At 37.6% G+C, this 23,292-nt stretch overlaps 1 protein-coding gene across 1 annotated transcript in view; it reads right to left on the bottom strand.

Moving 5' to 3' along the window:
• Window positions 1-22,815, bottom strand: part of LOC100740079 — a 50,582-nt gene extending 27,767 nt beyond the window's left edge. Inside the window, exon 1 of the mRNA XM_003484922.4 lies at window positions 21,067-22,815. Coding sequence (XP_003484970.1) covers window positions 21,067-21,169 — 103 coding nt within the window. The 5' untranslated portion in view covers window positions 21,170-22,815. The remainder of the gene's footprint in view (window positions 1-21,066) is intronic.
• Window positions 22,816-23,292: the final 477 nt, after the last annotated feature.

Raw genomic sequence — 23,292 nt, 5'->3', positions numbered from 1 at the left:
AACATCCCTGACGACTCAATTTCTGCGACGCGACCCTGTAAAGAAAGTAAGATCGAGATAACATTGTCGTCAGATTTTTCGTGACGACCATTGTGCTGTACATCTGGTCAAAGGGTTGCACCGCCATTACGTCGATTTCATCCCTCGAGTCAGAGGACCGACCCTACTAAGAAAGTACCTACGCGACTTCCCAACTGTCTCCTTTCAAAATCAATCGTCGCTCTGGAACCAATGTTTCCTAATATATATCAATAGTATCGAAATATGTAATATAATAATATAATTTTAATAATAATAATTAATAGTAATAATTTTAATCTTTTGAGAGAATCTTATTATCGCACAGAAATAAAAATTCTTTCTGTATTTTCTCTATCACTATAAAATAAAATATTCAATATTTATAACTATTCGACTATGCTTCCACTATGAGTAAGCGAGGTTTAAGCATGAAAATTTGCCATTTCGCTGGTCCTAGAAACGGAAGCAAATTCAATTATTCTCTGCAGGCCACGTAGCATCTTTTCTCACCGTGAGCTTTTCACCGTAGAATGTAATACGATGCAAGGTATTATACCCCAGCTCGAGGAGGCCTAATTGACCCCGAAGGGTGCACACGTATCGCGACCGTTACACCCCGACGATGAAAAATAAGCCCCTACACAAATTGGCTGTCGATTTGAGGGAATCTTCGAACCTAACAACTGGATGACGAATCTTCAATGCGTAATCCGCTTTGCAGAAGTGTGAAAACCGGATGGCCTTTCGTTCACTCGCGCTTAACCTTGTTTAAAGTACAACTTCTTAATCTGTTTTACTTGTAAGGGAAAGAACAGTATGAATATAAGAATATGAAACAAAGAAATAGTTCGATCAATTGCGCTTCTCAGAAGCTAGAGCGACTAACTTTATTTTCTGTAAATTTCACTGTGTTATAATATAATGATAGATAATTCAGAATGAACGATTTAGGGATTACTAGGTTCGTACGTACGACATGTCGTTTATTATTGAGATGGAGCAATATTTTGACAATCGAAGACGATGAACAAACACGCGTGTAGTTCCAAAACCAAATAGAAAGACAACTTTAGTAACGGTTCTGAATTGATTGAATTCCAAATTTCTCACAAATACACAAACATTCACAATCTACCCGTCGTGCGTTCCTCCACGGTATTTCCGCCAATAAACATTAAAGTTTGGGTTTCAAGAGGTCCATCAGAATAATTTTCATAGTGTCTGGCCTCCATCCAGAACAAGCAAGGCACAGCTGTTGCAACAGTAGATAACCCAGATCCGTCGAATATTTTCGTCTGGACGAAAAAAACGCTTTTCTCCGACGTATCTATGTACGGGCGTGTGTGTGTACACGGATTGATCCCCGTAATCCAAACTATACGGTGCCCCTATAATAATTGTCACGTGACGACCCGGTATGTTGCCAGCTGTTGCTTAAGTTTCGCCCTGCGAGAGAATGAGCCACGTTTTGATGATTCGACAAGGTTCTGTCAGCCCTTTCTCCATTTCTTTTTTTCTTTTTATAACCCCGGATCGAATAATTGCGCGGAAGTCTGCTTATGCTTTCAGTAAAATATCCCTAAGGGTTTCAGTAGCAAATCTATGCACACCCACGGTGACTTCCTAGTTTCTTTTTCACCTTCCTATCTTAAAATGTCTCTATACAGATATCCAAAATGTAGTTTCAAAGCTTGTCATGTTGTTAGATATTCCTTTATATTAAAAAATAATAGAACTAGTAATGTCTGAAATTTTTGGTACGAATCTCAACCGTAAGTTCTGTAAATTATAGCCTAAAATTCTTCGATATAGATCTCTAAAATGTTGCTTCGATATATCTCACGGAAGATATTTTTGTTATCTTATTTCAGTCCATTTTCAGATTCTTAAATATAGAATACAATACGAAGCTCTTAACTTGAATTCTTTTGTCCAACTTGAAATATCTCGATACAAATCTCTGAATTGTTGTCTTGGGACTTTTCATAATGTCAGACATTCTTTTTGTCTTATTGTAGTAAATTTTCAGATTCTTAAGTCAATACAATAAGACACCCTTTGGTCTAAAACGGCTTTTTGTCTTGGCCATTTTATTTACCAGCTGTCAGTTTCTCACCTCTCGTCCGCTGTCAAAATAAGTAGTCAGCATCGGAAGTTCCATCCTGTTCGCTGTTTCTTTTCGAGAACCAGAATTACGTATAGCGCAAAACTGGTCTCCCTCTCTCTGTCTCTTGTCAAAAAATCTGCTGCACGATGCACGTGTGTGCTCGTGTCACTCGTGTTACTCTTGCAGACACTGTTTGACGTCATCACCAGGATGCCTGAGCGGATCCTGTGAGAATCGTTGACAGATCTTCTCTACAACCCTCCTTCCATATTTTTCCTATCTTATCTACTTCTTTCAAATTTCTTTTCCAGAGAGAATAATCTCTTTATCGAGTAAATCCACTTTGATACCTTAAATTGTCTGTACAGCAACTTGTTTCATAACTAATTGTGTCACTTGTCACATGAAATAATTACTAAAATTCTGCAACACAGCGAAAAGCATATTGTATCTGGTTCAAGATAGGCCATTCACACTGGACGGCTATTATTGTTTTTATTCGACAATCTAAAGAAGAACAGGTCAGTGACCCCGACTAAGTAGTCACGTATTGCATGTTTTAAAAATTCATGCGGTACATTAGTTGAAAATCGCGTATGTATACAGTGACGAGGAAAAGAAAGTTCATAAAATGAGAGGCGTAGGAAAACACTATAATCTTACAAAATGGATATTTATTTAACATAAATATAATATATACAGCAGATGATAATATATATAATAGATGTCTGTTATAAATATGGTGAAAAAATTGTCATTATTATAAAAATTACTAAAATTCATAACGTATCAACTCTCAACTTTCCTTTATACGCCACTGTGTGTTCGAAGTTCAACTAGTGGCTCATAAATATAGGATCGTCAGAGTTCAGTGAAGTGTGCCAGGAACTCATCTACAACTTCCAGTCACCATCATTATTGACGTAATTGTACCCTCTTCGATCGAGTCTGTACTCTTGAGTCAGCAGAAACTCCAGGAATCTAATTAAAGCTGCGTCCATTGTTGGGACGAACTGTTGCTTCTAACGATGTCGTTTAACCCTAAAGTAATTCTTCGAGGGTTCAATCGAGGAAATGCAAACCATTGCAATCATCGACTAACGTTTCTTCAAAAGTGGCGTGTGTTGAATAGCCTCGCCCTATGTTAAAATGGCGTACCCTAATTTCGAGAGACGTTAGGAAAATTGAAATCCGAATCGCGATTGGAAATAGCAAGGAGCATGTAGCAAAAGACACCGCCCGCAGAGCGTTGCGACAAAACCAGGGGCGTAACGTGCAAAAGGAAAGCGGCATGCAATCGTGCAATCACGTCGATCCAACGCGTCCAAGCCGGCAATTATTCCGCCACGGCTCCCGTAAGTTCGCCCGGATCCCTTCGAGCGTGTCCATCCGACTAGAAACGCCAACTTGGCCGATCGCTGTTAACCGTCGTTCCCTTCCACGTGCATCGCTCCTTTTTCTTTTGCCTGTCTACGCGCGATTAACTGGCGATTTTCTTCCAGTTAATGAAACAAAAAAAAAACCTACGAGATTCGCGGAAGTGAGATTCTCAACGTTGAATCTTGGGAAATCTAGCGAATCAGTAGGTCGCGAATATGTTGTGATTCAATGTATGTAATTCAGAGGAGAATGTATATAATTTCTTTAGTTCTAACTGAGAGGAGATTATAAAGTTATAAAATGGCGGTGAAAGGCACGGAGAGTAGGTAGGAAGAATTAGTGACGAAGATAATCGAGACGAAGGATTGAAGAAAATTTGAGATTGCAGAATGATGAAATCTCGTTGATGAATGCAAGAAGTATAATAGATGTGAGGTATGGTCATTCACAAAATTCGTTCATCTTATGTAAAAGGGTTATTCTCATTAAGATAAATCGTGTCCATTTGTTAGAAGCGAAGAAGACGAGTTCAGGAAAATTTGAGATTTCGAAATGATTTAAGAAATCGTTAATGAAGTAGGAAACAAATACATGCAACACGCACGAAAATTTTCGTATATTTTATAAATAGTTGCTTTTAATCAAATAAATCACGTTTATTTATTAACCCGCCCAAAGTTCGAATTCTTCTTAGCCTGTGAAAGAAGGTTTTGTTCGTTAATTTGTTAGCAGTAGAAATATTTCCTCTGGTGGATTTTTAAACAACTGATGACTGTAAATAACAGACTTGTGAGCTGAGAATAGTCTTACTAAATCTTATTTTGATTTCAATAAAAGTACTCTTGTCGTACAGCGAACAAAGACTATTGTAACTGATCATAAACAGAAAAGCAAGTCATAGGAAGAAGTGGAAATTACAAAATCCTAATAGAAGACACGATAAAAAATATAAAGAAAAATTGGTAAAAAATCTGTAAACGAAGTAGGGAGTAAAGGAGATAGGTAACGCGGAAAAGAAGGCGCTACGCTCGTGCGCGTAACGCGCAGGAATTACAAGGCTTACTATCTTGCATGGGTTCGTATGGTTGTTCTACTTATCTTTCAACATAGCGGAATGCCTGGCTAGTTAACCCACAAAAAGTGTAGCGGTGGATTCGAAGTACGCGCAGCCTTGCTGAAATAACGAGCACGTGCACTCTCGGTGGGACGAACGAGAATCGTGAATGGAAACAGAAGAAAAAGACCATCTGAAATGGTTATACAGCTCCGCGTGCATCGGTCAGTCTATCATTAATCATAAAAATGGAATTATTAACCTCGCATTGTTGTTAGGAATCTAATTGTTCCTCGCTGTTCTCCTCTCGAGGAATTCTCTGTAACACGGTCTATCGCGCTCCCGGCAAAAATGCATTTTAAAGCAACCAATTTGCACAGTTATTAAGGTTAAAACGTACATTCTTCATCAGTTGAATTGTCTATAACAGGCTACGATGAGGTTATTCCAGTCATGCCGAGTAATTTGGAAAATTTGGTTGAACAACTTTTGAGCGATCTATATTTGAAAACAGATTATTTAACTTGTTAGCAGCGGCGTGATAAACGGTGAAATATGCCGTGTACATTGACAGCTTGTTGGCCGGTTTCCTAGGAAGAAATAATTTCTACTCCTCGAGAAGAAAGAAGTTTGTTCACCTAGTGTTAATATTCTCTGCCGTAATTATAATCCAATAGCTTGTGTACATTGTCTTATTTGCGGAAGTTACTTGTATATTTTATTGGTTCTTATATAATACCACCTCGCTGATTCAAATAACACAGTGATAGAGTTATTCGCATTATTTTCTCGTTTTTGATATTGTCTCTTGCGGGATATACAGAACGCTGTATTTTCTCATTCTTACATTGCATTACAGACTAACGGTCTGTCGCGTGATATGCAAGTTTGATTATTCTATGCAAAGTTCGAGATTGAATTTTAATGTGGTGAAGCTTAGGCTTTGATTCAAATTCAAATAACTATGTATCGCGTTAAAACAATCTATTTTACGGTCTGTGTTCCAGTTCACCTCTACGAGAGCTGACCTTGGGGCCATGCCTGAGTCGAAGAGTATCGATCAAACGAAAGAAAACGATATCACTACGAGTTTCCATATCACGATCTGTCGCCACGGTAACCGCAAACCTATGTACTCGAATATTCCCTAATCACCTTTGTGTCGTCGTTATTGCTATAAATCGGATAAATATGAGTCATAAACAGCTCGGATAGCGAGAAAAACAAGCAGTATTTTATAACCCTTGAAAGAATTATTCGTTTAACTAGTCAATCGATGTTTAACTTCAAGAAACAGAAGTATTGAGGTTTTTTATAATAATGAAAATAGAACATCGTGTTATACGTAACAATGGACTGACTTACATCATTCTGATTTTCAATCTGTCATATAAATGAATCACGCGTCGACTATACTTAAAGCGTTCTTTCTTCTTGCATTCCAATACGATGCTAGGAAAAACAGTAAAATAAAATAAAATAGTGACGACAAGGAAAAATTGGTCCAAAGTGGTGTTCGAAGGTCGCAGAGGCAGTATCATCAGTGTCGAAAGGAATAGTGGAAGAAGCAGAGATAGGAAGACAACACGAGGCATCCATAAGCGACCACTGGGTCACAGCAATCGGTGCAACGTCCTGACCTGTCTCCGTCTTCTTTTTTCCACACTATACACACTCTTTTATCTAATATGTGTACACTTTTTTCCTCACGATCTTTGGTATCCCTTCCAATTCATCATCTTTACTCATCTCCCTCGTGGCAATCTAACTTCTCTTTCTCTTCTTACAGTCTTTCATAGCTCTTCGTATCTTACCTCATTGCCAGTTAAACTATTGTGTACATACTCACAGACTCAAGAAAGTATTGGAACACTTGTTGATACATCTTTCATGAATGTATTATGTGTGTAATACGAAACGTTTTGAAATTTCATTAACACTGTTATGAAAAGTGACTATCATTATCACACTGATAAAGCTTGAAACAAATCTGAAAATAATAATAGAAAATTAGCACTGAAAACGCTTGAACTAGGCGTTAAGTGAATTGTCTGTTATATTGATATAACTTTGTTAACTGTATTTGCTATATTAATATAAATTTATAATATTAGTAAACCCCAGTTATCTTTAACACTTATTATATGCTTAAAATGGCTATTAATGTAGTATACTAATGTTTTACTAAATGTAAGCATGAAATACATAAATATCTCACAATTGCTATGCATATTTCATATTAGTTTCAAATTTGACCGATATAGTCATGACAGCTGTATCTCATTACAGTACTAATAAAATATCAAAATGTTTTATACAACTTGTACGATATGGACATAAATGTTTTGTATGTTGAAGCTTCAAATGCTTTCGTAAGCCAAGATATAAGCATATTTTCGGTTCGTTTTAAATCTCTCAGCAGGCACGGAAGTTTCACGCTTGTTCACTATTTACTATATACATAAAACGAATCAGTCGACGAACAGCTGACTCGTCCTCCGACTGCAGATGATTTTTCTATTGATCTTTAGCTGCCTACTGAGTTGGCACGCTCTTCGAGGTTGATTCCTTTGGAAATGGTCAACGGTAGATATGATCAACACAACAATGTTATGTAGTATAGGTTGTGAGGGAATCGTGTCGTGTCAACGTTAGAATTTCTTCCTTTCTACCAATATTTCAAACCTTTTCTCATGCAAATACAGGTTTTAACACTCTTTTAAAACCGGAGAAACACGTGCTTGGATATTTTGAAGATGTAGAAATTTCTCGTTATCCTACAAAGAAAATTATCGTAGTTGATTCTCCTACAAATATATTTCAATCACGAGTGTCTCGAATTTTTTGCCTTGGTTCCGGAATGAAATTGGAAACTTGTGAAAACTTTCTAACCTAAATTGTGCAATGGTTTTATACTGTCATTAGCTTCATTCATATTCATCATATTCATTAGCTTAATTGCGCTGTATTCATATCTCGACCAATTCAATTCAATTATCTATTTGAAACTGATCTTTCTTTGCTAACTCTTAACTTTATACTGGTAAAAGTTCCTCATGATGGAATGATCCAGACAATGTTAATGGTCCGAGTAATGCTCTCATTTTAACGCACCAAAAGTTTAATGTTCTATTAAAATTTCAAACAAAAGCATTAGTAGGAAAACCCATAACAATTACTTTAATGTTTCTTCAAGCTCGAGAAGCTTGTTAGAGATAGCAAAATACAACTAGGTTGAAAATGACTCTAAGAATGAATTAGAATTAAAGAGTAGTTAATATCTGTCAGTGACAATTTTGAGGAATTTCTAGCACGAAGATCCTTCCCTTACGTCAATTCCCTAATTCCCTGCCCTCTCTGTTAATCGGGTTTATCTGTGACGCACAAGCAGTCGGAAAGAAGAAAAAAGGGAGAGGGCCATTTCCTGTCCACGCATTATCCCCATCAGCTGAGAAGCCAAGCTAACGCACCCGAAAATTCCACATCGCTCGTCGCGCCTCGTCAGCTTGTCCGTTTCGTTCCCGTTATCGCGTCTGCTCTATCATTATTGAACCAACGCCCCACTATGCAAGATGTTTCCCATCTACATAGTTAACCCAATCGTGATGAAGTACAGTCAGCTCGGACAGAAGCCGCGACAGAGCTGGAATTCCTCGTGGAACTTGATTAACCGCGAATCTGTTTAATCACGACGTGTCTTTCGATCCCTTCATCCTCAGTCCGACGATTGATTCAGACGATTGATGAGAAATTCCGGTGTAAAGTGGAATTTGACTCATAAAGAACCAATATTGCGTTGATAGGGTTCGTTTTCAATTTTCTTTTGGACAATATTTACATTTTATATTTATATTTTATAATTTACAATTTATTTGATTTTTATGTCATAAATTCAAGGATCTGTGTAATATGTGTCTGTATTTGATACTATTTCTCCTGGCATCTAGACTTTTAAATTTTAGTTGGGAGAAATTATTACATAACTATTTCTAATGATCTTTGTATGGGTAAACAATACCAATAAACGATAAATAATGTCGCGTTTATATAATTTTTACGCATTATTTTGCTGCGTAGTCCTTAATGGATCAAAACCAGCCGGTCACAGAAATTAATGGACATTAGCCGCGCTATCGTGTGCAGGGGCCTGTCGTAGTACAGTCCACTTAACAATTTCGCGTTCTTTTCGGAGCAGAGAAGAAAGTTTTTCCTCAGAATTAGCGAGCTCAATGAAGCATTGGCTATTGGGTGAGAAAGTTTAGAACTGCGGTCGCCTTCGAAACGAAACTTGGGAAAGAAATTAATGGACATAGAGTTTGTTTGCTCGATGAACTACACTCAGCTTGCTGAAGCAGTTCTCGAGTTCTTTCCACCCTTTATACTACGAATTACGTTACTTTTAGTTCTCATTACTATTTTTCCTCTAAATGTTTTTGGACTTTTCAAATAATATGTATATCAGGTATAAATATATTTTAGAATTATTGCAGCATAGTTATGCAGTATTTATATTATATTTGGATGATCACATTTATTTTCTAAATTTATTTTCGTGGATAAAGTATTTGAAAATTTGAGAAGAAGATATCTAAAGGGATACAATGGTGAAGAAAGAGTGAGAGAAGAACAGCAGGGTTAACCGTGCGACTATTAATATCATGATCGAAGGTAAAACATTGGCAGAAAATGCTAAACCGAGGGATTTCAACGAGATAGTTTTCTATTCAAACGCGTTGCTGCTTTCTCTTTCCGCCGGGGCCATCGTTCCACGCGACGCGAGCAAAGTCTTTATTTTCTCTTTCTCTCTCTCTCTGTCTCTTCTCTCCGCATTTTCTTGCTGCGGCGACAGACGCGCGAGGGCGTCTAATTACACCCACTTGAGACATTAATTAATTCGTGGACCGGAGAAACACGTGCGCCGGCAAAAAGTCATGCGGATGCCTCATGTCGTGGGGAAAAGTCGCAGAACGTGTATATTGGAAAAAGCTCGTCTGGATATTGCGGGAAAAAAATGACATCTGTCAGGCGAAAGTTACTTGATTAATCATGGGTGATCGGAACAGAAGTTGTCCAAAAGCTTTGCTCTACTTTATAGAATTTCTTTCTCTTAACTATCAATAGATATTAAAATATACTTGCAATATGTACTTGCTTATCCATATACTGATATAGTTTTCCATAAGCGTTATTTCTAAGACACAAAACTGCGATAAAAGACTTGTGGCTAAGTATGTTGCTACCATACAAGTAAATATGACAAGGATACATACAAGAACTTGTAAATTTGTTCATTTATTAGTTGACCATTTTTAGAAACGTATATATCTTGAAGAAGCGTATACTTTATATAGAAAGAGCAATTTTAACAAATATACTCGATGTATGAATTAGTATATTAGTATTCTCATTACTTTATAAACAGATTATTATGTACATACTACCGTATAAGTATTAGAATCCAACTTTTATGGTTTCAATTTCAATGGCTTGCCACTTCACGCAATTAGATTCTCATTTTCTACTTCCCAGTCATCAAATTCATTTCTCCATAAAAGTAATACGTTCTGCTTCCTTGTTCCTATTTCTTATTGTCGATTCAATTTTATGAAACGATCTTTCCCTGCCAATACTTTCTTATCTTTTCTTCTCCACTTCCTGATTTAATTTCCTATCCAGGACGTCGCGCACAGTTTTGACAATCTAACGAGTCTCGCGTGTGTCGTCGTACGGAATATTTTTACCTCATGCAAATCATTTTTTAGAAAGTCCCATAGCGTCCCGTACATTTCCAGGCAAAACTGATCGCAGTAAAATATGATATCCAAGCCGGTTGGAGTAAGAATCGCGGCTGGTGAAATTCAGCCATCCTACATAGTCGGTGTCAATGGAATTAACGAGCTTTCCGATTCTCGACTTCCCTCCTCGATTCCATAGAAATTCTACAGCGTCATGAATATCCAGTGTTCTGATATTCATTCTGCGATTATGTAATAGATAAGCAGGCAGAAACATTACTAGTATTTCGTATCGAATTCCTTCGACGATTTCAACCTAGTTAACACGTAATGGGAATCTGCACTTTTATCGAATACATTGGTAAATTGTGGAGAACGAGTTGCTCAATTCCTCTCTGTAACTTCATTCAGATACGATCGGATGATATCAACGCGGACGTGGATCCTCTTACACGATTGAATTAGTATTACATACTAATGAAATTACAAGATGGAAGTTAGCACTATTAATAAATATAATAAATAAAAATTCCTGCATAATATTATTAAGTTTGATTTTCTATCCAGAATTATACAACGATTATCCATAATGAAAATAAAATTTAATAAATTCTTTATTTTTTCGATAAAATCTATTATTCTCTACTGTATAATTTCTTTTTATTATACAGTGAAATCAATCACACTGAATATTTAAATGCATTAAATGTAGGTTCTGTAGAAAACAATGCACATACATAAATAACAGTTTGAATCGATTACAAGAAGGCAAAAGTTTTTATAAGAATTCAATTTTATGTATTTTTGCATATAAGTTTCCTCATCTCTAAATTTGCATGGAATTGCATGCCTTTCTCGACCAGCGATATAGTTTCAAACCTGTTGATGTAATTCATCGATTTCTATCAAATTCATCGATGCAGTGGCGTAATTCCAAAATTATACAACAAAAAAAAAGAAAAAGAAGAAAAAAGGAAGAAAAGGAAAAAATGGTACAGGGAGCAAACTTCTTGGAACAGCTGGAATAGTGAAAGTGTACCAGACGAAGGTGCATCTTGCTTTGTGGCACGCGTTTCATCGAGAAAATAATAATTCGACTCGGAAGAGGCTACGCGATCCAGTCGGTGAACGCGCGCACGATCGCGGCGTGCGCCACGATCATAGATCCTGGATCACGTAGATCTAGCCGCACGACTCGCACCGAGACATTTTCACAACCGCTTTTCCCTCGCAGGACTGGTTGCGAATCTGGGCGGCCAGAACCCGGTTCTATGCGATACAACCTCGTAGAAATCCGGCTTAAAGGGGTCGACGGAACAACTCGCCGATACTATCGGAGAAAATCGTTCGCCGACAAAAAAATATCGACGTTCCATGTTCTAACAGAGCGACCATCTGAATTATATTTTTTAGATAAACGATAACGACGATGATTTCTGGATTGTTTCTCGAACGATTGCTGCTGTTGATTTTCATAATTCTCGTATTACGAAGTTTTTTATCATACGAGCTTCGTTTTATTTTCAATAACGTGGCAGTTTTAGTTTGGAGCGTATTCATATGTAATTCGAAACAGTTGTTTGTAGACGCTTTTGTCGAGACTCATCAACTACGCGAAGGGAACACGGTCCAACGAGACGTACGTTGAACGTTGAATAATTCCGGATGCTTTATCATCCGAGGTTGTGATAAGAAGCACGGAACAACGAGATAATATACAGTTCTGCGTATAACCGCCGGCTCTTCATTGTGCTACTATTTCTGTTCGAGAGATCGCGTATACATATGTATGTAAGTAGTTCTTCTCCGCTTCAACGAGCTCTGCTTATGTAAAATCCATTTAGATTAGCCTTATCGCAAATAGTATACGGGTTTGTCGAACTGTTCGGTTTTGTGTACGTCGTTGCAAGTTCGATCAGTCTAATTTTTGTTCTTTTTTTAATTCATCGGGAAAACATTATTGAGCAACGAACTTGGAAGAAAATATTACAGCACAATGGAACAGATCTTTTTACTTATTCTTCAGAATATACTGTAAAATATTTTTGAAATTATCCTTTCCAGTCTTGTGACGTAGAAAAATTACAATTTTACTTTTCTAAGTTCTGCTTCTCTTAATTTGCGGAGAAAGTAATATTACGATTTTTATTCAACCACAAATCTTCAGAATAAAATTCTCAAAGTAGCGAGATTTTTTAAATTACTTCTTCTAGGTTTGCGAAAAATTTGCAAGGGTTAATTGTTTCATATTTTTGCAATCATTTTACAGTTGTTTTGCGAAAAACGTATTTTATCTATGCCTAGCAGAGGAATGTAGAGCAATTCGAGAACCCGAAAACGATCGATAATGAGGCTCACTCGAAAATGTTAAGTCGTGACCGAGCAAGTTCGGTGCAATCACGAACTCTGGAATTAGAAAGTGAATATTATTAAATCCTCTGGTCGGCTAATTGTGATATCGATGCGGCGAGAGATCGTCGTGAAATAAAAAAACGGTCACGTCCAGTTTTCACCGGAACGATTCCTCAGCTTCTCGACGCGATCCGTGATCGATTTATGATCGATAGATGGATGGCTACTAGTCGAACGGCATTTCTTCGGAGAAACGAATATTTTTTTCTTTGTTGGCGTGTTCTTTGCGCGAGAAATCACGGAAGACGTCAATTCTACGCTCCAAGACTCGTCGAGCCTCGATCGATTGCTTTGCCGAGTGATCGACGATTATCGAAAATGATCACTTGCAAACCTGGCTAAGTCGAGTAACCGAAGGAGATCAACTTCGCCACGCCTGCTGTTTTAATTATTCTCTCGTAACTGGAGCGATCTTCCAATCTAACCGCTGCTTTAATATTAATGAAGCAACGAGGAAAGAGTTTTGCAGTACTTTGCTCGAGAACGAATATATCAAAACAGAGAAAACATTGCAATACACTTTCATATTATATAGAATCATCCTTTCAATTTTTATGTACTGTGTTATATATTTTCAAACGAAAGAAACAAATTTTGCAATACGCTCTTACAAGTGTATAACTAGCTACGAACATTCAACGTTCATATTTTGTGACATATATCTTTATATATTAGCGTGATGAGTAGGCTACGAATTTTTATGCAAATTTATATTTTTGTGAACATAGTTAGTGAAATAGGAATGAAATAAAACCCACAAATTAAAAAATATATATATGTATATTTTAAGATTTAGAAGGAAAATAAAATTTCTAAAAAATTGTAGAAATTCGAGATTTTTTTATGTTAGATTTATTTCTAAAATCAGGTATCGTTCTCCTTTCTTTAGGCAAGCTCGGAAACAGATGAAAGTGAATTATTGAAATCGCCCACCATAGCGGCGCCCACGTTCCTCTGAAACACCTGTTTACCTACGAATAACACCGCAAGAGGAATCGTTCCACTTCCTCTGCCCCCGTTTTCCACGACTTTACAAACATTTTCAATCTGCGCCGCGCGTTTAAGCGCTGTTCACATGGTTCAATTTGAGTACCACCACAGTTGTTTCTACTATTCGAGGAGAAAATTTTAAGCTATATCTGTAACTATATTATACTATCTTATTTAAGCCTTGGCGTGTAAATATGAATTTTTATTTATGTGTTTTATTTCATACTGTTTACCACATAATATATTTCAATTGTTTTTCAAAAAATTGATGATAATTTTAACTTAGTATTTTCGAAGATTTCATAGGAATTTTTTAAAATTTTCTTTAGACTATCTTTAGATTATCCATCGAAAGATCGCAACACACATGAACGACCCACGTTTGCAATCTAACGCCGCATTTTTTCGGTCATTTTCAACCAATTCTATTTTTCCAACGTTAACAAATATCTCAAGGTTGAACGCAATTTTTCGTTTGTCGAAATAAGGACAAGATTAAAATATAAAAATTCCAAGATCGCAGCCAGATTAAGAGTATAAAATGAAATATTACACAAGAGATAATTTTACTCTTCCTTCAGCGAATAAATCAGTCCAAGTTTAATCTCATTGTTTTCCTCGCGGGACGTGTGTTTGGATACGCACAATGAGGAACGCTCTACGGACAGCGCAATGATATAGAGAACCTCGAATGGTAAATGGCACGACCGGGTCGACTATTTGAATCCCGAATACGTGTAAAAGAAGACGGTCGAGCATTTAGTGAAAGGCAGAACGCGCGTCTTTCGTGGCCGAGATTCGATTCGATCGACGAACCTAAGTCACGGTGTCGTTCCTCGCGATTTGCAGTCGATCCTCTTCGCATCGTTCGCCGTGTCATTTGCACGATCACCTCCGTGTCCTTTTTATTTACACCCGCGCTCATTTGCAGTGGCTACAAAAGAAGTTTGCATACCATTCTGTTTGTTACTTAATTTGTTACTTAATTTAGGACCAAGTATGTTAAATTTCATATCATTAGTAATACTTTGATATGGAATGACAATGTGGTATTATGGCAATGAAATGTAGAACCGGATAAGAAATTGCTTCACTGTGAAATAAAGGTATATATGCAATTACTTTTGATGGTATTGTACGTCATGAATAAAATTTTATTAGGAAAATAGAGGAGCTCGTAACAAGAACAATCCTCGTTTTCTTGACTTTTTAGATAATGACGTACTCCAGTTGTCAGAAGACTCGCAATATGCTGGAATTAATATTATCAAAAATTATCTATATTTTGTCTCACGATGAATGAAACATGTCGAATGAAAATTGACTGATTCTATAAAATCATTTATCAAGATTCTATAATTTCCTGGTTCAATTAAATACGTTTCTTGTAGCTTCATATACTTTTCTACTTCAGATAACTTTTATCAAACTTGTGTCGAGCTTTATCAGTATAATAGTCGAGTCTCATTACATTACTAATATTGTTTAATTGTGTTTGGTAATATTCATAAAAGATTTCTAGAAAATATTGCAATATTTTTGCGAGTTACTGCAAGAACGGATATATTCGTGGCAATTGTGTAATATGATGAATATACCAATAAAAAAAGGGAAATGAATCGAACAAAAATGGCAAGTGTGGAGGAAGCTTTTGTTATGAATTTCAATTCATCCAAAGAAAGTGTGGTTATGAATTTCAATTATTATATATCATGACGTTTGAATAGTAGGAAACGTACTACATCTTTCTTTTTGTTCGTCGTTAAAGGATTTCCCAATGGTTTCTTGTTCCATAAAGGTCCTCCATTTTCCTTCAACGAGAGAAGCTTAAGGAATTAATTCTCGTAAACGTATCAACCGGGGCAAACTTCTCACAGGAGGATAGAATTGAGTTCATGAAAGGATTCGCGGACATTCGAAGAAACTCGACGAATAGGGATTAAACATTATCTTCGTGTATACATCTTAATCCCTGGTCGTAGCGGGTTTTCGTCAATGGCACTTGTGAACCGTGCTTAATTCGACGCTGTGACCTAAATTTCAATAGCGTGCACAAGCTGGCGTCCTCGCGACGCAACGGGAATTACGATACAGTACATTCTACTCGCAAATACCAATTCTGACTTCCTTAAATGACATATTCGAGTCTTCCTCCAGACAAAGGATATTCGATATTATTCTCACTCTATTTATATTGTACTATTAGTCTAAAACTACTATTATACTATTAATTGAATATCGACTATTTAACACCTCTATTTATAATGAATATGGTTTCAAATCTACACAATCCAACTTTAAAGAATAGCAGCCAGATATAAAAAAGTATATAAAAAAGTGAGAATTCTGGTTGGTAAAATAATTCGCACGATCATAGATCCGTTCTTATGCGTCAGAAGTGAGGAAATTCGTAAGGCATTAAACATCTTCCCTGAACAGGAAGAAATTACATGAGTCACGAAGATGCACAATACGACAGTTGAATCTCACATAAATTTTTCGTTAAATAAATGCTACACTGGCATAGTCAGAAGACTGAAACCAACAAAAATTCATCAGATTTATTAAGAACATAAATCTGCTCACAGGATTATAATATTACCCTAAAAAGGAAACATACGTATGTCTCCTTGACAGTAATATCTGTCATTTAAAACGTAATGACAGTCAAAAGTTCTTAAACGTTGTTATAAATGGTCCGAAACGATGAATAGAATTTGAAGATCGTGAAAATTATCAGATTCGAAGGAACAACCTCTCGAATTCGAGATAGATATGAAAGTGTGATCGTGAATAAAAACACACTTAAGTTTTCTATATTTGCACATTTACATAACGTGTTGAAAGTCAAAAGTTATTTGACGGTCATATCATACGATGAAATTTTCAAAAAAATCCTTAAATTTATCAAACTCGAAGGAGAAGAGTTTCGTCTTTCGAATTCAAGGTCGATAAGAAATTGAACCATCATACCGAAGCATACACGTCCGAAAGGATCGCGAAATTCGAGGAGAAACGTCCCAGTCGTGCCTCTTGTCAACGTGGACGTTATCGTGGAGGCCGTGTCATTGAGTTGCAAATTTATTTCACCTCGACCATTGGTCGGATATTTCATGAGCGACAATTTATTTACGGCAAGGCAACAGCCACTTGCGTACAGCCTAAAAAATCCGGAGATCCTGTTTCCCGGCTCGCACACGCGGACCTCGAAGTGTGAAACGTGTGTCACCATTTGCGGACACTCGTGCGAGTTCCGTGGGGTTCTTTAAGGGGACCCATTGGCTATTTACAAGAATTGCAAAGCCCCTCTGCACTACAAAGAACGCTCCTTTATGTCAGGACTCGCGTTTCGCGAAAAATCCTTCGAGGGGAACCGAAGAGAGGAACTGAAGATGCTTCGAAAAATGAAATGCAAGGGATTCAAACTCCCCTTCTGCAACATCTATACACGGTTCGTTCGAACCTGGTCGGCTCGAAAATTCATCGAGAATTTGGAAAATTAGCGTAACGTAATGCCCTAACATCTCGCATTCGCGTATAAAGAAACTTTCCCTTCGATTAACTCCGTTTCTGCACGATTAAGTGCCGAATTTGTTGCATTGGCCGTGTCCGGGGAAAAGTCGACGCTGCCGGGAAAAGTATTCTTTGTGAAAGTAAAAAATCGAGACCACTATCTTTTTGTAACGGTAATGCTACAAAAGTTATTGGGATATACGGGATGTTTCGAAGAGTTGCAGCCAAAGTTGAGGACCATGTGGTACTCGTCAGAAGCAAAAGTCTTGATAAATATGTCTCCATATGTCATTGGTTTTATAAAACATTTCCGAGATGAGTCTGTAATATCATAAGAGAAGAATCTTTTTATTGCGTGAATAATGTTTTTTGCACTGCAGACAGCCGATCATAAATTCGTTCACTGCCATATGTCAACGATTAAGAGATACAATATTGAAGGGTAATTTTCTAAATTGTGGAACATGGGAAGCAGGTCGAATTTTTAGATTTCAGTTAGGAAAAAAAGTTCTACAAAGAACTGATGATAATCCCAACGCAAGTTGTCAAAGGATAACATACGAAGAAGGAACTGATAGCCACATCATTGCTTAGAAAATTGTGCATAACCAGCTGATGTTTCCTTATCATATCCTATACGTAAATAAATAATTCGTCGATGAAGATGTCAAATAATTATAATGATATGTGGACCCACGTTTATTAAAAGATTCTTACTTCTTTTGATGAGTGTTATGTGGTCCTGAAGTTTGAGATTTGCCTCCATGGAAGCTAATATTACACATTTATTATAAATTCGTTTCTGTGAACAGTGCTATTTGACATTTTTCATTTCGAAAAGTTAGAACATAGTTTGTAAATAGAACAAGTAAGGAGTTAAAAATTGGAGAAGTTTCCGTTAGAAGAGAAAGGGTGTTTGATAATTGGTCGTACAGGGGGAGGAAGGCAGGTAGAAATTCAGTGTGGCGGCGTCAAAACCAGTACGGATACGTTGATAGACTCACCTGCTTTCCTTTTACTGTTTCTTGACCTGCCGTAAACGATGGAATTTAGGTACTCCACTTGTCAGTCACAATTAGCCACACGGCGCAACAAGCTTTCGCGCGATCCTCCCACTTTTATCTCAACCCTGAACCTACGCGATACTCAACGAAGAACTTTCCAGGTATTCTTACCGATTTTTCCAAGTGATATCTTTTAGAACTCGGGATATCGTTCATTAAGCCACATATCGTGATTGATATTTGAAATCGGATGATATAGATTAGATAAAACATTACAAAACAGATACTACATTATTTGTCATCTACCTATAAACAAGATTAACTGGAAATCGTTGCGAAAAGTGGAATTATGACTAGCAACTGCAACATCATTCGTAATGCGTGTTATACACGTACATGTATTGATAGAATTAAAATGATATGACGAAAAGAATGGAATAAAATTCAACATAAATTTCATCCGAAGCATCTGCTCTAAACTTTCAGATGCCTAACTACTGAAATAACTATATTCGGATCCTACTCGTTATAAACTACCTACCATATGTTACTAAGACAGATTAGAAACTTGGTGTGCCGCAAAATGAAATTCAGCCGTATTTTTACGCGGAATGTACTTAAAAACGAAGAAAATCCGTTGAGGAGACGAAGAGTTTCCAGAATTTCGTTCGACCTCGATCGATCCACGGTGATTAAAGGTTCGTATAAATTCTGTCATCGAAGCCGGTGAAATTTCCTCGGGTGTCGTCAACCCTGACATTAAATCATGGACGGTGTCAGGGCCACGATCCCTCGGATCGTAGAGCTCGTATGCGGAGAAAAAGGAACGAGAAGCTTCTCGTAGTGGAAGCCGACGCTAGACAGCCAGTTTTCATGTTCCCCAGAGTGGATAACCGCGTAAAAGTATCCCGTTACCACGGTAGCCCAGATACCGGATTACGGAGCACGAATTGTCAATCGAATCGTGAGAGGTTGCGAGTTTCCGTTGCGGAAAAAGCCGACCATACTAGTCGCCCGGGGGACCGCAAGAATTTCGTGATACGCTATTTTTTATTATGCTAAGACAAGTGAAGGAATGGCGGCGCTTGGTGAACGGCTCGTGTTCTTCCGTTATATTCAGTGCGATATTTCTATGTTACATATTTGCAAAAGATTCGTGGAGTATTAATTCTTTTGACGTGGGTTGAAACCTTTCTTCTTCAGTTACGGCATTTTCGTGATATTTGAAATGATTTCGCGAATATTAATCCTTTTAACGTTAGTTGGAATTTTTCTACCCTCTTCGTGACTTTTCTACGTTATTTGAAAAGAATTTCTAAATGTTAATCTTTCCAATGTCGATTAAAATGTTTCTTCTTTCGACATGACGTTGCCATGTTATTTGAAAAGAATTCCTGAATATTAATTGCAATATTAAACGTAAAGAAGTGGTGAACATTAATATTATTCCTTTTGACGTTGATCGAGATCTTCTTACTTTCCTCGTGGTGTTTCTACGTTGTTTGAAAATTCGCAAATATTAACACTTCAATATTAGTTGAAATTTTTCTACTTCTACGTCACGACGTTTCTATGTTACGTAAAAAGACTTCCTGAATGTTAACTATTTTGATATTGTTATCTATCTTTCTTCTTCTTCCACGTTTCCTCGTTATTTTGAAAGAATTCGCGATTGTTAATCATTTTAGTTTCGATTGAAATCTTTTTCTTTTCGTCACGACTTTTATATATTATTTGGATAACATTCATGAATATTAACCCATCTATTGTTGATTAAAATCTTTTTTCTTTTATAATAACGTTCCTACGTTATTTGGGAAATATTCATGAATATTAACCCTTTTATTGTTGATTAAGATCTTTCTACTTTCGTCATGGTGTTTCCACGTTATTTTGAAAAGATTCATGAATATTAATCTTTTTATTGTTGATTAAAATCTTCCTTCTCTGAATTGGATTCACTTGGAATCGTTTGAAGATCCAAATGCGACAATTCATATCATTCAGCTGATTTGTTACAGACATTAAAAATCGCATATCATATTTTGCACGATATTAAATATATTTATGTAACTGATTATGTAACGGATTACACGTAACAAATCATTGACGATAGGAAAATAATAAACCAAGCATTTGATAATCACAAGATACATAAACAATATTATCTGCAAATACAAGAGTTTCTAGTACAAGATAAGCAATTTTTCAAAACCAATATATAGATTCAGAGCGCTAAAACGGCTAATAAACGTATTTCACCGTTATCGCATGATAAATCGTCAGAATATCACGCTAAATCATTCCACACGCTATTAATCAGCGAGATACGTAAAACACCAGGTTTCTTTCGATACGAGGTTTATCCAGAAAATCGATAGATCCGATGAGCGAAACCCGCGTGTTTCAGGGAACGGTTGAACATTCACTTTCATTCGAAACAGCGCCTCGAGTTATGGCCCGATAAGATGAATGTTGTAACAACACGGCCCAATGAATCATAACATCGATAATATAATGAGGATCGAGCATAGAAGGCCGGTGGTGAATGGTGAGTTTACGTTTCCGCGCATCCAATCGACTGGTAAACAACTACTTCCAGCCCAACTAACGCCATTAGAGTCACATTCAAACCAATTTAAACTCAACCGAACACGTTTGCCTCGTATGTCCAATAATTAAATTCCACGCGAAATCTTCAACCTAACCCCAGGAGGAGTTCAACGATCCCTAAAAACGTTTATTCTCAAGGCGAAACTCGTTTATCACGCAGGACTTCCTTGATATTATTAATTAAACACAGTCGAGACTAGATAAGATACAAAGCAGATCCGTTACGAAGAAACTAACCTCTGATTTTCGTTTCCTGTGGGTCCAACGGTGGAAAACGTGGGTGGTTCTGCTGTCCCGGTTTCTTCAACAAGACACCCACGACCTGCGGTGCCATCATCATCTTGACGAATCCTCTGTTTCTTTCTCCCCTTTCGATCAGTTTCGTCCAGTCATCGTCCACGATATTTTCGATCTTCGTTTCACTATTAACTCGTATATCCAAGATAAAAAAGAAAGAAACAACACCAACTTTTCTCAAACGAACCAAAATAAAAAAAGAGGAAAAGCAATTGGAAGGCCCCAAAAAAAGATTCTTGTTATCTGCTGATCACTTTTTTCACTGGATACTCGACCGAGGATTTAATGCTAGGTCTGACTGGATCTGAAATTAAAGCGGACGGGGCCAACGTACGAGGCGCACACCGGGAGAGCAGCTGCCGATTCCGTTCAGTTTAGACCGTCTGTCGTTTTATTGGCCAAGGCGACGTGTCACTTTAGCGAGGAAGGAACGAGGCGCCAGACTCCTTTTCCACTCTCTTTCGGCCTTATCACTCTATCTAGTTTCTCGCGGCGCACGCGAAGCTTCACCTTATCGCGTGACCAAACGCTACAACGCACTGTACGATCGATTCAGCCTCTTTTTGATTCTATTCTCTCGTTTCATGTGAGCTCGCTACGCACTCTTTCCCTTTCATTCAAACTCCTGTTCGATTGATAACGTCCCACTCTCTCGACCTTTTGTCTCTCGCGATCGTATCACCTGTTGACACACACGGTCAGCAGCTTTCGCTTCAACGGAGCCTCCACGTTCGACGACAATGGCCGACCGTAATACACAGCCTGCAATTATTGCAGTCAGATAACGCTTATCAAGCCGGCGCGTTCGCCTTCGAAACCGAGTTAACAAGTATCGCCGGTCAACTCCCTCGGTCTGCTGATTTCTCAACTCCGAAAACTGTAGTCTAGTTGCGTGATGGAACCTTCAGTTTTAAGGTCAACTCTTTCGGCCAGCGAATTTTTCAATAACAGAAACGTTGATTGTGATTTAATTTCAGAATCCTCAATTTTAAGATGAACGACTCGCCTTTGGTTCGCCGACTTTTTAAACGCTTTAATTTAAATCTAATTTTAGAACCTTCGATTTTAAAGGCCTACAACTTTGGTTCGCCGTCTCCTTGATAACAGAAGCTTCAATTCAGATATAATTTTACAATCTCTGATTTTAGTTCGGGCCAATTGCTAACACTTTTTAATTCCACGGATCTTAATTATAGCTTAAATACAAACTTCGGTTTAATTACAGAATCTTCGCAGTTTCAGTACAGTTGAACGCAGAAACCTTGGACTCAACTGGCACCGAAATTTTAGTAATATGTACGCGTATACTTTAGTATAATAATTCCTTGTTGCGACGATATTTCGTAGAACAGTCTTCGTTTCACAACACTAGGTTTTTCGCTTGACAACCAGTTACGTACGTTTCCATCGAATCGAGGCTAGTTTCAACGACACTCGCGATTTCCATCACAGTCGCAATGTTCTGTACGTAGTTGCAAAAACGGAGGAATATATGGTCTGATTAATCCGATTTCCTCGCCGAGTTTCCCCCCCAACCCCCCGGCGTTGTCAACGATCGTTCACGAGCCAGGAGGCTGTTTAATTAACGCGTCGATGAGGAAAACACGGACACATTTGGTCGCAATAGCAACGTAAAAACGATCGTTGTCGATCCAGCATGGCGCGCGCACGACCAACGACTAAATAGACGGCCGAGTGCATCGAGCTCGACTGCCTCGTGTTCCCCTTCCATCGCCATCGTTGGTTTCTCTTTCTCCCCCTTTCAGAACCAACCCTCTGCCGTTCTTCGTTCTGTTTACACGCATCCCTCGAGGATAGGAGTGGCACGCTAATTTTTCAACTTTCCTCTTTCACTCATGCGATAATACGATAACACGTATGAAATTGTTAAACGAGTCTCTTTGAATTCGATCATCGACTCTGTCTTTTGCAAGTTTCTCGATTTTACTTGCCAAATACGTGTCCAATTATACACGTAGCGTCGAATTTCTGAAGGAATTTCTTCACTTGCACGAGTTTGTTTATTGGAAGCAGTTTCCTGAAAAATGTATGGATTTATGACGTTAGTCGATATCTATGACTTTTGAGCAGCTGAAATATGAGTGGTGAAAAGGAATAATATTATTAAAATCCGAAATCTATTCATACGTTGGCCATTTCTAGAGT

The sequence above is a fragment of the Bombus impatiens genome, unplaced genomic scaffold (genome assembly GCF_000188095.3).
Source record: "Bombus impatiens unplaced genomic scaffold, BIMP_2.2 scf_0027, whole genome shotgun sequence".
NCBI classification, from domain to species: Eukaryota; Metazoa; Arthropoda; class Insecta; order Hymenoptera; family Apidae; genus Bombus; species Bombus impatiens.
The sequence above is the reverse complement of the archived record's forward strand: the minus strand, read 5'-3'. Positions and strand labels throughout refer to the sequence as shown.